General features: G+C 36.7%; 1 protein-coding gene across 2 annotated transcripts in view; it reads left to right on the top strand.

Annotated features, from left to right (window-relative positions):
* Positions 1-17,059, top strand: part of LOC100891724 (armadillo repeat-containing protein 8) — a 77,194-nt gene that overhangs the window by 53,220 nt on the left and 6,915 nt on the right. For both annotated transcript variants that reach the window (XM_030974733.1, XM_030974732.1), the window contains 3 exons: positions 4,309-4,398; positions 11,251-11,493; positions 12,396-12,491. In XM_030974733.1, the coding sequence (XP_030830593.1) occupies positions 4,309-4,398; positions 11,251-11,493; positions 12,396-12,491 (429 nt within the window). The remainder of the gene's footprint in view (positions 1-4,308; positions 4,399-11,250; positions 11,494-12,395; positions 12,492-17,059) is intronic.

Here is a 17,059-nt window from a genome sequence, read left to right as displayed (position 1 = left end):
TGCGGTACTGCTGGTCATAGCATAGTGTTTCAGACTGGTCTCCACCTTGTGTCCGGAGACACTCATGATCTCTCTGTCTCTAAAACCAGCATTTTGTAGGGTACTGATGCTGGTTGCCCTTAGGCAATGGTTGGTGTAAGCCTTGGTACCTGCACGAGATGAAATTGTTTTCATTTTGTCTCCGATGCTGTTTTTCCCTAGGGGTGCATTACAGTACCATTGATCAGAAGAAGATGGATTGGATTTCAACTCACGCTTGGCCTGTGCATTTGGCGGTCTCTGCCAAAAACTCTTACATTGTGGATTCAACTTATCTTTGTAGCGTAAGAAGGAGGCAACAGGACATCGTGGACCAATAGTTGGAATCATGACACCACCTTGGCTTTTCTCTGTTTATCTGGTTACAATTGAGGAAATGACGCTGAAGTCCGATTCTTATAGCTAACATTGACTTCTTCATGTAATAACTTCCGTTCTTCCGTCTAGCACCAGCGTAAAACTTTTGCAGTACATTGTTCAGCTCCGAATTTGAAAGCTTGTTTACGCTATCGAGGTCTGTGTTGATAACTTGCAGGAAGTCTTCGAATATTTTCATGGAGAATTTAACGGAATTTTTTGTGTTCTTGCTGTCAGCAGAGTCAATCAAGTCTCTCATTTGATCATCATCAAGAAGCTGAAATCTTGGGAGCATTTCTTCTGCCATTTTGGCCTAGTACAGTCGGTCGTCTGCGCTGGCCGCTACTAAGGAGTCGGGCTAACCCGCCCCACGGGACATCTCGCTCCAGCGAGATATCCTGACATGATTTATCGATCGAGAGATACCAGTAGTCTACTAATTTACGGCCAGGATGAAAGAATGTGAACAAACATCAGCCATCTCGTCCAAAATGTACAATGAGCACAAACATATACACATTGGTATCTCTCGATCGAGGAATCATGTCGGGACATCTCGCCCCAGTCTTTGATGCTGAGGCGAGATGTCCCGTGGGGCGAGTTAGCCTGGATTCGCTGCTAGTTGTATTACAAAATTGGTAAAATATAGCGACCAATTCTTCGCACACATACGGTATCCGCAATCGCTCAAACCATTTTTTAACATGTAAACGTATGGGTATTTTACCAAGACTGAACTATTTTCCCAGTAACCATGGTTACTGGGATTTTAGAACTATTTTTTGAACTATTACATGGGTTTGGAATTTTACCGGGAATTTTACAGGAATAGTTAAAGTTTATAAATGCAATTTCGACCAATCAGATGGCTGGATTTCTAAAGTGAGGTATATAATTGTATTTATACGCTCAAGGGAAGGTTACAATCGAGCTATTGCCCGAGGCTTGCCGAGGTCAATAGCTCGATTGTAACCTTCCTGAAAGCGTATAAAACCAACTATGTTTAGAAATTAAAGCAGTCATTAATACTTTTATATACCGAAAAGGGTCATAGAATACATGTGCGACTTACCAATCATGGTAATCAAGTTTGTTTCGCAATCGAGACAGCAGACAGTGTAAGGGCACAAGGTACATACAAATACGTGTGTGGGACTATGAACGGGCTGGATTTTTTTGTGTTACTGAAATGTGCTCAGAATTCAAGTAATTCATCTATTAAATGACTATAACAGACAAGAAACAAGTCAAAGGTAAGGACAAGAATCAGTGCTTATCAATATAACAGAAATTTTGCATGAAATACTATCAGGAAAGCTAACTAAATTTGTCAGAAATTAGCGACAAACACACGAAATTCAGCGATGAAATGAGGCACAAAATGGCGTAGAATTCAACTTTTCATCCACCAAATGAATTCAAACACTTGCATTATACAATCTTCAATACCTGTATCACCGTTATCGCATGCAATAAAATCACAATCTACATCTAGACCTAGATCTACGGCTAAAAACAAAACGTAGGGCCTACCCTCTTGGTGTTCTTGCTGTCTAGCGACCAATTCTTCGCACACACACAATGTATGGTATCCGCGATAGCTCAAACCAGTTTTTAAGCAAGACTGAACTATTCCCGGTAACTTGAATTTTACCCTTACATGGGCGTGGCATTTTTTATTTATTTACGGGAATGGCTAAAACCATGAGTGCAATTTCGACCAATCAGATGGCTGGATTTCTTAAGTGAGGTATCATGAAGTATGCTGCCTGATTATTTACAATGACATATTGTTTATGATCTGATAAGTAACTTTTAAATAAATCCAAAAGAATGCCATGTATAACGTAAAACTCAATATTTGGTTAATAAAATGGAATGATTTAAAGTATCAAAATGCCTTGCTTAAGTCAAGAAACAGTCCAATTGTTTTGTCTTTAAGTGTCCATGAACTATATTCATTCAATCAACTACATGTAATGCAGAAGTGTAAACCAGTATAACTAGGTAATTAGGGAAGATACCTGATTTAAGTGAAGGATTGAATATATTACATAATAGATAACAAATGATACGTATGACTTGTTTAATATCGATACATCAATTTCATCCAAACCAGAACTGGAGCTACTTTTGAATTGAGTTTCTTATTTTTAATCCAATTTTGATGAAACTTTTACATTATATTTCTTTGGGAGTTATTGGCAAGAAGAAGGCACATTTATAATTCCTCTTAAAGGTAAAGATTAGTATTGGAAACGCCCCAATTTCAAAAAATGAAATGGAAGCTCTCATTACCAATCATGTGAAAGAATATGTTTTGACTAATACATGATGATAAAAAATTTGCCGGGAAACCGCCTACTAATTGTACAGGAGGGGGGCTTCTAAGGCCCCCCTCCCTATGATCTCGTCCGTGAAACGACCGATCACCGCGAAAATGTGCATACATGTCAAGTGAAGTGTATAGAATACAATGATAATTTCAATTTTTTGAAAAATTCACTCATTTGCATATTTATGGTAATTTATGCAAATAAGGTCATAAAATTCACATTTTTGCCCATAAATCAGACATTATTCATATTTAACCATTCTTTTTCACTACATATATTTTTTAGACCATTTGGAATAATAATACAACACACAAAATTGAAAAACCAGGGTTATTCCTTATGTAATATATTGTTTTGATAATTTCTTATGTATTTCTTTGTTTTTTTAACTTATGTATATTATTGTTTTTGTTGTTTTATTTCATTTCCAACTATAATTCAACTATTTTGACCCCAAAATAAACACCTAAACTATAAACAAGACCAAATAACCAATGTTTTATCTCTTTATTTGAAAAATGAGATTTCCATATGTTTTGTACACAAATCACAAAAATGAGCGATTTTCGGGCTGACATTCAAAGACAAAAGGACACGTGACTTTGTAATGGCAGGTCCGATTTTTTAAAAATTTCTTTCAAAAGATGCGCAAGACTCAAAAGAAAAAAGTCACAAAATTTCAGTGCAAGATTTTCTTGAGTTAAAAAATAATCGCGAAAAATGTCAAGGGGGGGGGGCTTCTAAAGCCCCCCCCCCCCCCCGGGCTAGATAGGGTTAAGATATTGCATATAGTTGAATTGGATAAGTAAAGCAAAATTAAATAAGAAACTTATGGAATTGTAAGTTTTATAATTTCATGAAACAGTAATGTGTTAGGCTGTATGCAAATGGGCGAGTTGATGGCATTCCCTCATATCTCTCTATAGATTTTGTACATAAATTTAAGATAAAAGAAGACTGTGGATGCAAAACATTTCCTACAGCTCAATGAAATATGTGGAAAATCACTGTTACTGTAACTTATTGTAATATAAATGGAAATATTCATACAGGTGTGTCCTAGAAAGAAAAACTTGAAATTTCATAAACAAAATGTATGGGGATTAGTGAGGGGATGACATAATCAACTTGCTATTTTGCATACTTACAGCCTATGTGATACATAATCACTACCAGTATCTAATAACATTTTACAAAACTTTCAAATTCCATACCTTTTTTTTTCCGTCTAATTTTTATGAAACTTTTACCATTTTGTTTGTTTGATTTTTCTATATTTATTTAATTCAACTCGCAAATGGGCTGGAATTGCAAAATCCAAATCATCTTTATTTTTTTCCCTGGTGGCCCCAGTGAATCAGGCTACTATATAACCTTGATCTTCACTACATGTACGTTTGCCCTATATCATCTGACTTGTGTGTTATACTAGATCTTATTCTATTGTGCCAGATATAAGTTTGTCTAATCTCCAAATCTATGGCTTTTTTTTCTATTCCATGAAGTTTAAAGTTCTTTTGCCATGTACAGTGTATTGCATCACTATTGTGAATGAAAACATTTTTTTCTATTACAGCTGTTACAGCATGAGAGTGCAGATGAACTGATGATAGTGGCTTCTTCAACACTGTGTAATCTACTCCTGGAATTCTCACCCAGCAAAGATGTGAGTTTCATTCTTTAGGAACAAAAGGCTCTTTTGTCTCCAATAGCCAATTTGGGATATTACTTTGTAGACCATGGGCCAAGTATTGAATATCTCTCTATTTCTTCATTTTTGTGACCCACCTCTGGAAACTACCCAATTTTTTGTCTGAGGGGAGATAAAAATTCATAGAATAAGAATCTATAACTCGGCAAAGCCTTAAGTTGCACACTAATTAGGATTCATAATTAATGGAAATTAAGCATATCAACAGCGCCCTTTACGTCAATAAAATGATAAATATGTACAAACGTATGGGGATAAGGTAACTGACTACCGTAATTAATGTTGTATAAACCGCCCTTGTGTATTAACCACGCCCCTCTTTTTCGCCCTCAAAAAAAAAAGAAAAGAAAAGCAAGCCAGGTCCGTGTTTAAAAAACCCATGCAGGAAGGCCTTTCATTTAACTGCGAGGTACAGTTGAATGTGTAAGATCTTTAATGTAAATTAAAAAACAGGACCTAGGATAGAACCTTGTGGTACGCCGTGTGTAATAGAAGAAAAATTGGAGGAATTGTTATTATAAACTACATATTGAGATCTATCAGAAAGATTACTTTCAAACCAAGATGACAGACAAATTTGAGTGTTTTTATAGTTTCCGAGTGATGAGTCAACACACCGATAACTGAGCTGGGAGACATTGCCAGGCTTAACGCCAGGTGGAGGGGCATAAATTGAAACTTTAATTTTTTTTTTTTTTTTTTGTACCTGTGTATAAGATGCACCTCCGACTTTGAATTTTTTTCGGCGGCCAAAAATAAAAATAATATTACCCTTTGAAAACTATTTTTTGGGGGGCACGTGAGGGGGCCCGGCCCCTGGATACGCCCCTGTTATCATCATTATATTTATCATGCTTTATTTGCTGTTATGAACTGCTAGGATTATTCAGGCTGATTCAAAAACGGATTTCTACCTCTAATATCAATAATGTCACATTGTTTTAAACCCCCCCCCCCCACCATACTCCATTATTATCTTCTACTCATTTTCATATATTACATCTTGTGTCATCTTTTTTTGACATCACACTCACACCTGAAGCTTTCACTGACATTTCACTCACTCTCTGAACTGCATACTCATGATGCAATCATATTGCCTGTTAATGCATTAATAATTACCGGTACATGAAACAATGCAATAAATTCAAATCATATTCTTATTGTCACATGGAATTTTTGTAATATTGTCGACTCATGTACACCTTTTATTTTAACTATTTCAACTGCAACATTCTTCTTATCTTAGTATAATTTTTTGTTAGATGTTTGGAGCATCCAGATGTTTTTCTTAATTACAATCAAACAACCCCAGTAATAAAAAGTAGTAAGTTACAGTTGATACAAATATTGCTTGCTTACTCTGCTCGCTATAAGCTCTACAACATTTATGAAGTTCGATTGCAACATTCGATAGGCAGACAATTTGGCAGTGCTCACTTGTTCCTCAGGACTGGCCTCATTAAATTAACAACTTTTCGATTCATTGATTTTAATCTGAGTAGTCATATGATCCTGCAAAGGTGGATACAGATACTTATTGTATAGTGTACGGCCTTTAGCCGAAAAGTACCTAATTTAGGAATCACAAAACATGCTGAGACAAAGCACACAAAAAACAAACATGGTCAAAGGCGAAATTTTTTGAGCGTTTGCTTGCGAGAGTTAATTATATTAATATTCAAATAGGGGGTTCAAGTGACAGTATCCATAATAAAGCATTTAAAATGAATTAAACATAGAAATATCCCCCCTTTCATAGAATGGATTTATGCCACTAAATAAAATAGTATTCTTACACATCCTTGAGGCAGAAAAAATGGCCTATCAAACACGAAAACAAAACATACATATATAGGGTCAAATACAGATTACTTAATTATTACTTCATAACTGTCAATTATTAAGTTAAGTGTACATAAACATCAGGGCTCCGTCTTACAAAGAGTTACGATTGATCCAAATCAATCGCAAGTCCTCCAATCAATCGCAAGTTTGCAGTCTCCTATCTCTTATCTACATAGTTGCGATTGATATCAACTCTTTGTAAGACGGGCCCCTGGTCAATTAAAATAAAGATAAATCTTGTGATACTGCTTTACTAGTTATTCTTAAACTATGACATATGGATATAAAAATTCACCAGCAGAAGAAATGTGAAGATTCCAAGAAATTAGAATATGTGAAACAGTCTAATTCAATTCTTCGATAGGATACATATACAGTGTATATGTTGTAAATCATACAAGAAACTGGAAATGGTAAATGACAATACATAACTTTATGTGGTTCTGGCTGTTGATGTCACAGCCGATTCCCATAACTTTTGAATTTAAATAATAATTCAGAGATTTTGTTAAAAGACGAAGTAATTACATGCATAGTATTAATTAACACCTACCATTGTGTAAGATAACATAGTAAATGAATCTACAGTGGAAACTCAGTATAAAGAGATCTGATATAACAATATTCCTCATATAACAAGGTAATATTCCGGTCCCATTACTCTATATTCTTTTGTTTCTTAACCTGATATAACGAGATTCCTGGTACTTTTGTGGTCTCAAGGACCTTGTTATACTGAGTTTCCTTTATATATCCATCGCTTTCTGAAATTCTGATACAGGTGTAATGAGTAAGTTAGACACCACAATTATATTTTGATTTCATGGAAGAAATGTCCTTCCTTGTGCAAGACATTTCCTGTCAAGACACCCATATCAGTTGCAAACGTACAACAAATATATAATACAGTGTACAAGCCCTTCAATATTTAGACACTATTCTTCAATGATTTGTAATATTGATATGATATACTTCTGGTTTGTTGTCTCAAATTAATTTGACTGCTGTCTAAAGAAAACTTCAAATCAAATGAGACACAAATATGCACATGAATTGAATACAACCTATTGCGCTAACAAGATGAATTCTACACGTCTTCATCTTCAGTGTCTGTGTCTTCATCTAAGGATGTGCCATCAACTGGATTTTCACAATCAGTTTACTGGCACAGAACGGTGCATGGCACATTAAGACTGATGTGAGAGTAGAAACTGAGACCAACTCCATTTGATAGAGAAGCAAGGTTGTAGAATATGTGAGAGATAGGATGAGGCTGATATGAGAGTAGAAACTGAGACCAACTCCATTTGATAGAGAAGCAAAGTTGTAGAATATGTGAGAGATAGGATAAGACTGATGTGAGAGTAGAAACTGAGACCACCTCCATTTGATAGATCGAGGAGCAAGGTCTCAGTTATAGAATGAATATGTGTGAGAGATAGGATAAGACTGATGTGAGAGTAGAAACTGAGACCCTCTTCATTTGATAGAGAAGCAAGGTTGTAGAATATGTGAGAGATAGGATGAGGCTGATGTGAGATTAGAAACTGAGACCAACTCCATTTGATAGAGAAGCAAAGTTGTATAATATGTGAGAGATAGGATAAGACTGATGTGAGAGTAGAAACTGATACCTCCTCCATTTGATAGAGAAGCAAGGTCTCAGTTGTAGAATATTTGAGAGATGGGCAAAGACTGATGGGGTATGAGTAAACTGCTAAGGGAAGGGGGTTGCTCTCCCCAGACAATATCTGTTCCTCCATCGTCCACTTTCCAACCATGACCTGGAATGTCAGGGGTCTGCTATAGACAATATTTATGTTCTGCGGCCTGATAATTAGCTCTCCTTTGTTGGTGGGAGACATGCTTCTGACTTTAATAATCAACATGAAAAAACAAGTAGTATCTTATACAGTAGGCTTGCGGGTGCACCATGTGAGAGAGAGAGAGAGAGAGAGAGGGTTGAGGAGTCCTGAAAAGGACTCTGACTCGGTAATCTTTCTTGGGGTTGTGTAGTCCTGAAAAGGACTGTTGTTATCTTTCTTAGCATATAGTTCTAAGGAGAACTATAGCGCTTGGAGAGGATGAGTGGCTCGACGTTTCGAACAGGTGGACTATCCGTCGTCAGGAGTTGTACCTTATTGACACTGTCACATTCTTGTCCATACAACTGGCAAACAAATCTCTCCAGTCCAGAGAAAGCATCCTTCCCTACTGTGAATGAGCTACCTAGCTGCCGGAATTTGACTTTGAATTGTGCACTTTCTGCCATCAACTTATTGTATCCCCCGGCAGTATGCCGGTGGGGTACTTTGAATTTAGCAGAGTTACGCCGCCGCCGCGTCATATTCTTGTGTGCAATCTAACTGCCACATTCCTTGACGGATTTCTTTCAAATTTTGTATGGAAGTGTATCATGGTATAATCTCAAGACCTACAACTTTTGGTGAAGCTGCCCCCAGTGTTTCATCTTCTATAGGTTAAAAGGCCATATTTTTGTGGATGGTTTGTGTGCGCTCTATAGGCCACATTTTTAAAGGGATTTTGTTCAAATTTCGAACGAAGGTGTATCTTGGTATAATCTACAAGCCTATAGATTTTAGTGATGCTGCCTCCAATGTTCCGTCTTTTATAGGGTCAAAGGTCATATTTTGATAGATGTCTTGTGTGCACTCTAGTGTGCCCTCTAACTGCCACATTTCTTGACGGATTTCTTTCAAATTTTGTATGGAGGTGTATCCTGGTATAATCTACATACCTATAACTTTTGGTGATGCTGCCCCCAGTGTTCCGTCTTCTATAGGGTACAAGGCCATATTTTTGTGGATGGTTTGTGTGCGCTCTATGGGCCACATTTTTAAAGGGATTTTGTTCAAATTTTGAACGAAGGTGTATCTTGGTATAGTCTACAAGCCTATAGATTTTAGTGATGCTGCCTCCAATGTTCCGTCTTTTATAGGGTCAAAGGTCATATTTTGATAGATGTCTTGTGTGCACTCTAGTGTGCGCTCTAACTGCCACATTTCTTGACGGATTCCTTTCAAATTTTGTATGGAGGTGTATCCTGGTATAATCTACATACCTATAACTTTTGGTGATGCTACCCCCAGTGTTCCGCCTTCTATAGGGTACAAGGCCATATTTTTGTTTGTGTGCGCTCTATAGGCCACATTTCTAAAGGGATTTTGTTCAAATTTTGAACAAAGGTGTATCTTGGTATAATCTACAAGCCTATAGATTTTAGTGATGCTGCTTGTATTAAGGTTCATTATAGTTTACTCTAGACCTCCACAAATTTGGTGCTGCTACCCCCCAGTATTCCATCTCTTATAGGGTCAAAGGTCATATTTAAAGGAATATCTTGTGTCGCTATGCAAATCACATTTCTTTCAAATTTTCTATAAATATGCATCATAATCTGATCTACACACCTATTGTTTTGGTGATGCTGCTCCTAGTCTTGACAATAGTCTGAGCCATTTGCGGCAATCTCTACGTCATCCTTTTGTTTTACAAAGAGGAGAGGGAATCTTTGTCCCTCCTTCCACATAAGGATAACACAAAATCGCTGCCACTGCCGGGGGATACATTCGCATTGCGCGGCAATACAGATTGCGATATTTCTAGTTAATTATGGTAATTTATGCAAATTTATTCCAAAAATAACAAAAATTGCTTCTTCTCCCTCATTTTGTGATCGATTTTGATTTGGTTTGCCTTATCTGGTAGAGCTAAATTTGGAACACTAAACTTCAACACAGAATTTTGAAATTGTTCTCCATTAATTAATTATGGTAATTTATGCATATTTATTCCAAAAATAACAAAAATTGCTTCTTCTCCCTCATTTCTTGACCGATTTTGATTTGGTTTGCCTTATCTGGTAGAGCTAAATTTGGAACACTAAACTTCTACACAGAATTTTGAGATTTTGCTCCATTAATTAATTATGGTAATTTATGCATATTTATTCCAAAGATAACAAAAATTGCTTCTTCTCCCTCATTTCTTGACCGATTTTGATTTGGTTTGCCTTATCTGGTAGAGCTAAATTTGGAACACTAAACTTCTACACAGAATTTTGAGATTTTGCTCCATTGATTAATTATGGTAATTTATGCAAATTTGTTCCAAAAATCATTTAAAAATAAAAAAAAATGCTTCTTCTCCTTCATATTTCGACCGATTTTGATTTGGTTTGCTTTACATTAAATCGTAGAGCTAACTTTGGTACTTAAACTTCTACAGAGAATTTTGAAATTGTTCTCCATTAATTAATTATGGTAATTTATGCAAATTTGTTCCAAAAATCATTTAAAAATAAAAAAAAATGCTTCTTCTCCTTCATATTTCGACCGATTTTGATTTGGTTTGCTTTACATTAAATCGTAGAGCTAACTTTGGTACTTAAACTTCTACAGAGAATTTTGAAATTGTTCTCCATTAATTAATTATGGTAATTTATGCAAATTTATTCCAAAAATAACAAAAATTCCATTTCCTTTAGTTTCTATTTACATTTCCATTTCCTTTAGTTTCTATTTAATCTTGTACAGCTAAATGAAATTATGTTCCTTCCAGGGCATCAAATTTTTATTTTTTGACCAGTTCAAAAGTGTACCACATAAAATTTACAATATTTGTTGTTGCGAGATGCGGATGAGCGCTACGCCATTGACGTTCTGGTTATCTTTAGGCTCTGCCCTTGTGTACCATAATATCTTACCCCTCATATGATATTAATAATAGATTTGCCTGTAGATGGATAATAATGATACTTGCAAATAATAAACATAAAACCAAGTACCGGGTACTATACAATTCAAAGTCTTTTGTTTAATTTCATCTTTTGAATATCGATCACTAGAGCAGTATGAAAGAAACATATAGAGAAACCTGCAGATGTGTGACTTTACTTTGATAACTACAACCCACCTTATTGTTTTTTTTTCTTGGCAGAAAATTGTTCAAGCAGGGGCAATTGACATTCTGTGCAATCTGACCACCAACTCTAATGCCCCTCTACGTCTTAATGGCATCTGGGGACTGATGAACATGGCATTCCAAGCAGATGAGAGTATTAAGACAAATATTTTGGAAAAGATGGGCACGGATCAGCTGTTTCGACTGCTTATTGACACTAATGTTGACATCCTGATGAAGACTCTAGGGCTGCTAAGAAACCTCTTGTCAACCAGACTGGTGAGTTCACTCTCAATGATTCTGTAGTGACTGGAGCATGCAGAGCATTTTACTTATTTTTTTAGAGTGATATTTTGTAACAAATTCTGTTTATGCTAAATATACTACTCATTGCGGATATAGTATCTAAAATAGTATCGCAAGGGATATTCGTTCGTCTCGCAATGTACGGTCAACAAGGGATCAGAAGATCACGATTTGTGCGCCGCTGCAACACTTAGTCGTGGTCGAGTGGTTTAAGGCGCTTGACTGGAGATGCAAAGGTCGAGGGTTCGAATCCCGACACGGCACTAATATTCTTTGGCAAGATATTAACCTGCACTTGCTAATCTCCACCCAGGTGTTAGATGTGTACCCAGTAGGATGCGACTGTCATTGTTGGTCAAACAGTTTTTGAGCATCAAGTAACGCCTGGCTGGAATGCTCCCTCCTATAAACTAGTACAGATAAGCTTTAATGAAATGCCCTTTCGAATGATACCAAATAAGGTATATGTTTACATAGAAAGTTTTGAGTAAATCGCAATTGAAGAAAGTTGGTTCCAACCTAATATACTGATAAATGTGTGGAGGTGATTTGAATTCGGGTGAGAGCGTGTGTTTTGGCATGTTCTTCATCTAGCCAAATCCCATTCGTCTTTCACATAGTGCTACAGACATCATACATATTGCTATAGATATCTTCAATCTGTATCAAGATCGGTGACAGCAAATACGTACGTCATTGCATGCATATCATTATAACACGATTGCAGTTCTAGTAATTAATATTAGTTGTGTTGTTATTGTAAAACCTCTTTCAAGTATGTATTTTTTTGTTTTTCAACTCTCTTGTTTACATTGTCTTATATGAAGACATCTATATTTACTCCTGTACTTTACACATTTTTTCCCCCTTGTTAGCACATAGATAACATCATGCTGACACACAGCTCACAGATCATGACAGCTGTCATCATGATCTTAGAAGGCAACCATCCGCCCCAGGTCAAGGAGCAGGTACGCTTACCAATCACTCTTAATCCACCCTCACATCAAGTTAGTTTTTAACAAAAGCAGAAAATGAGAGAAGTATATCACTAGAAGTTTCAGGAAGGTCCAATGAAGTTATAAATTTGTTAAGTTGTATTTTATCAAACACATCATGTCAATTCTGTAGTTTCAGATGCTGGCAGCTCTTAACATGTTCACTGTCTATGCAAAAACAAGATGTGTGTCTTCCTGGATATTCATGAAGATGAAATACACATATGTCTAGTATTGTGTCCAAGGCTCTCAAGAGTTGTATTTTTCAAAGTGGCTGAATGCAGGGTGATTCACAGAGATGATGACTTGTTTTTTATCAAAATAACTTCACAGTAAGTCCAATCTAATATTAACTTGGTTTTAATAGAAGCAGAAAAATAAGAGAAACAGATCAGTGAAAGTTTAAGGAAAATCTAGTTATACAATAACAAAGCTATGACATTTTTTTCCTTTTTAAACTATTAAAATTAAATTGGCAACTCAATGATGTATATAATGAGGACGCCTTCCACTTTGTACTAAAAATCATAAATTTCCATCTCCAAAGAAAATATTTATTTTACACATGCATCCTAAATATAGTTTTTGAATGCATTGTGTCTTTACTCAACTTTGAGATAGATCTGATTCTTCATCATACCCCCAAAAAAGACATTTATGAAAATGTCAGTACAAAGCAAATGAGAGAGATGTTTGAAAGATCAAAGGATCATACATGTATATGAAAATAGCTTGCAATCACAATGATCTGAGAACCTGTTAATGGATTACAATCAAACTTGAATTTTTAATAGTTACTTTTGTTTTGGTTTGTAAAATCATTTTATGGCAGAGGCATCATTTTCGCATCAGTTTCTCATTGGATTTTCCACAAACTTTCACTAATCTGTATCACTTATTTGCTCTTTAAAAACCAACTTGACATCAAGGTAGACTTGCCTTTTTAACTGATTCTTTCCTCTCATATTTGTATTTTTTGATTGAAACCAACTTGATTTCAAGTCTTCTGTATGATGTTGGAGAGTTTTAGAGGGAAAAAAAATTCATGGGAATTCCAGTTAAGTTTTGCTAATATTGATACTAATTATGACAAACTTTTCAAGAACAAGATTATTTCAAATTAATTTATCCATTAGGAACAGATATTATCATTAATTTCTGTTCTGCAATCTGCATACGTGTATTTTGTAATATTTTTTAGTGCCTCCGAAATAAGATTGTCATTCCATTCCAAAAATACACTTTCAACTTTTTTGAAAAAACATTGCAATCTTTGTATGTATTTTTGTGTGCATAACTCAAGATTACTGTCCCTTCAAAGTAAATGTACTTGAATTATGCACAAATTAACTCAACCATGAATCTATCCATCACTTTAATATTGTATATCAGGGCCCGTATTCAATAAACTTCTAAGACATTTTTCTTAAGTCTAAGAAAATGTCTAAGAATTTATTTAGGTTAAGAAAGCTGCCTCAGCCGTATTCAATAAACTTCTAAGACATTTTTCTTAAGTCTAAGAAAATGTCTAAGAATTTGTCTAGGTTAAGAAAGCTGCCTCAGCCGTATTCTAAACACGTAAAGCAGTTTGTCTTAGCTAAGACGAAAGATAAGACAAATTCTTAGACCCGATGACGTCATGTTGGAAAGTTAATGTGGTCGACTCAAGTGAATTAATTGCAACTCAATTTGCCTATGTAATTTGCGTGTTAAAATAAAAATCGCACCGCACGAAAATTATACGCTAACATGTATGGGAGATAGAGCGTAAGGGAGGAGGAACAATGCTCACATATTTGTTTCGGACTTGACCAACTGACACTAAAACAGTCTAGTCAAGACCCCCCTGAGGCTAGATCTAACATCCACTGTAGGTTTTTTAAAATTTTTCTGTCAAACATCTTCGAAGAACCCAACCGGGCTTACTTATGTCGCAGCCGCAGGGTCTGTGAGTATGAAGGGAGCGCCGTCACTAGCCGGCCGACCAGCGCTAGCATTGGATTTGGAGCTACCCTTTGTATTTACATCGTCTACTGTTATGCTAGCCTAAAATTAATCAAATCATGGCTAGATGTAACCTTTATCAGACTCATAATGTAACAAATTTTGTCTCACCTAATATTATGCCTATTGCACATTATTCCCTGTTTCCATATTTTAGCGCCAATACGACAGCCATGTCATAATTTAGTGTTATGTAGATGCTGGTACTCGTTTAGCTTAGTTGTACTTTGTGTACAAACAAACATAAACAAGTACAGTGCCTTTATATGGCGCTCCTGCGCGCTGCGCCGTCGACGCGCACGCGAAGCTTACGTTGATATATAGGTCACCTAATAACCTGCGCTCGCGCTGCATGCTTTGTTTTTATTCCATTTGATCGAAACCCGAAGCGGTTGCTTGCAGCAGCTGCACTGAGCTGCCGGTGCCAAAGCCCCATTTAAGTATCCTCGTAGTATGCTTAAATATAGGGTAGATTTCTTACTTATCTTAGATATCTCGATTGTATTAGAATATGACATGCTATTTAAGCCTTTTTTTCTTAGATAAAATCTAAGAATCCTTCTTAATCTTAAGGCAAATTTCTTAGTCCCCAATACTGTTATAGAATACGATTTTTGGCTAAGATTTTTTCTTAGCCAAAATTTAAGAAAAAGTACTTAGATTTCATGCTTAAGAAGTTTATTGAATACGGGCCCAGACAACTGGGAACTGGGGTAGAGAAGATGAGTTCACTTTTTCTGATTAAATACCTGAAAACCTTGAGCTTCCGGGGCTCAGCCCCTGAACCCCACTCCAATATACGCTCCACTCGCTAAGCTCTACCTGATCGTTGTGGCTTCACTTTGAAAAATGTTCCATGTGGCCTGCATGTAACATGTAAGAGTGGTGGTGATGCAGTTTTTTCTTCTATCCCCCCCCCCCACCAAAAAAAAGTTTTTGCTCATTACGCCACTGCCCCTGGAATGTTTGCCCCCCCCCCCATCCCAATGTTTCCTGGCACTTGCACTTGCTATCATCCTCGTCTGATGACGAGGAAGATGATTTTGTTGTTGAAGAGATTCCTCTTTCGTAACTTTTTCTTTTTCTTTGTCACTTCTTTTTTCTGTGTTTCCCCCAACCCTTGTGTATCATTTTGGTCTTCTGTCTAATCTTGACTTACTCTTTGTAGGGGGTTCTTGTGAGTTCACATGCTGTACCAGTAGGTCCACGTCCTTTCTTTGACGTGCTTCTCTCATCTTGGTGTAGCTTGGGGGGGGGGGATGCTATGTCAGATGGATTTGGTGAAGCACATATCAAGACATGTGAACCCAGATGACATTGATGACGAACAAAGGATTGTCTGATTGGCTGGTTGTCCTTTACTAGAACATCCTGTGGTTGATGCCTTCTTATCTACTGGCACATCAGCATGTGAGGATCCAGATGATGTATGTGTAGATGATACATCAACAAGTTGGTCATTCACCGGTTTCATATTGGAAGGCACTACAGCCAAGGCTCTAGTAACTTGTGGCACATCAGGGTGTGCAAATCCAGAGGTAGTTTGCCCAGAGGATAATCCAACACGTTCATCATTTCCTAGTGGCACATGGGAAGGTCCTGTCGCTGAAGCTTTATTGTATGATAGTAGGACATCAGATCCTGTGAATCCAGATGATGATGGCAAGTCAACAACTGAGTATTGGTTAGTGGTATAGTGGAAGCTCCTGCCCTTGGCGTTGTTCACTGATATTTCAGATTGTTAAGATGTCCATGGCTATTGCACAGGTACGTTGTTGTGTGGTGATGAAGTGATATAATCTACTGTCCCTGGCAGATCTCTGTCTGTCACATTTGCTGGAGCGAAATTATGCTCATTGAAGGCTGTCAACAGTTACTATTCCTGTTTTCTTGAAGCCAGTTGCAGTTATAAGTGCTTATGCTGCTCTCAGGTACACATTCGTAAAATCCATGCACCTAAAGTTTGGGGTGAGGCTGCCACCAGTGTCCCGTGTTTTATAGGGTCAAAAGGTCATATTATGCAGGATGGCATGAGTGCACTCTGCACACCCCATTTCTTGATGAATTTCTTTCAAATTTTGTATAGAGATGAATCTTGGTACAATCTACACATCTTAACTTTTTGGTGATGCTGCCCTCATTGTCGTTTGTCCCTTTTGTCACTCTTACTGCCACATTTCTTGAAGTAGTTCTTACAAAATTTGTATGGAGGTGTATCTTGATCAAATGTACACATCTTTAGTGTTTTGGTGATGCTGCCACCTGTCTTCGTCTATTATAGGGTCAAAGGTCATATTTTGTGGGTGTTTAGTGTGTGCTCTTCAGGTCATATTCAAAACAGATTTCTTTCAAATTTTGTATGGAGATGTATCTTGGTACAATCTATACTTTTGGGCGATGCTGCCCTCATTGTCTCGTCTTTTACATGGTCAAAGGTCATATGTCCCTTTTGTCACTCTAACTGCCATATTTCTTGACAGATTTCTTTCAAATTTTCTACAGACATGCATTATACTCTAATCTACACATTTATTGTT

The sequence above is a fragment of the Strongylocentrotus purpuratus genome, unplaced genomic scaffold (assembly GCF_000002235.5).
Source record: "Strongylocentrotus purpuratus isolate Spur 01 unplaced genomic scaffold, Spur_5.0 spur5_scaffold_7, whole genome shotgun sequence".
Classification (NCBI taxonomy): domain Eukaryota; kingdom Metazoa; phylum Echinodermata; class Echinoidea; order Camarodonta; family Strongylocentrotidae; genus Strongylocentrotus; species Strongylocentrotus purpuratus.
Note: the sequence above shows the minus strand (reverse complement) of the source record. Positions and strands in the feature narration are given on the sequence as shown.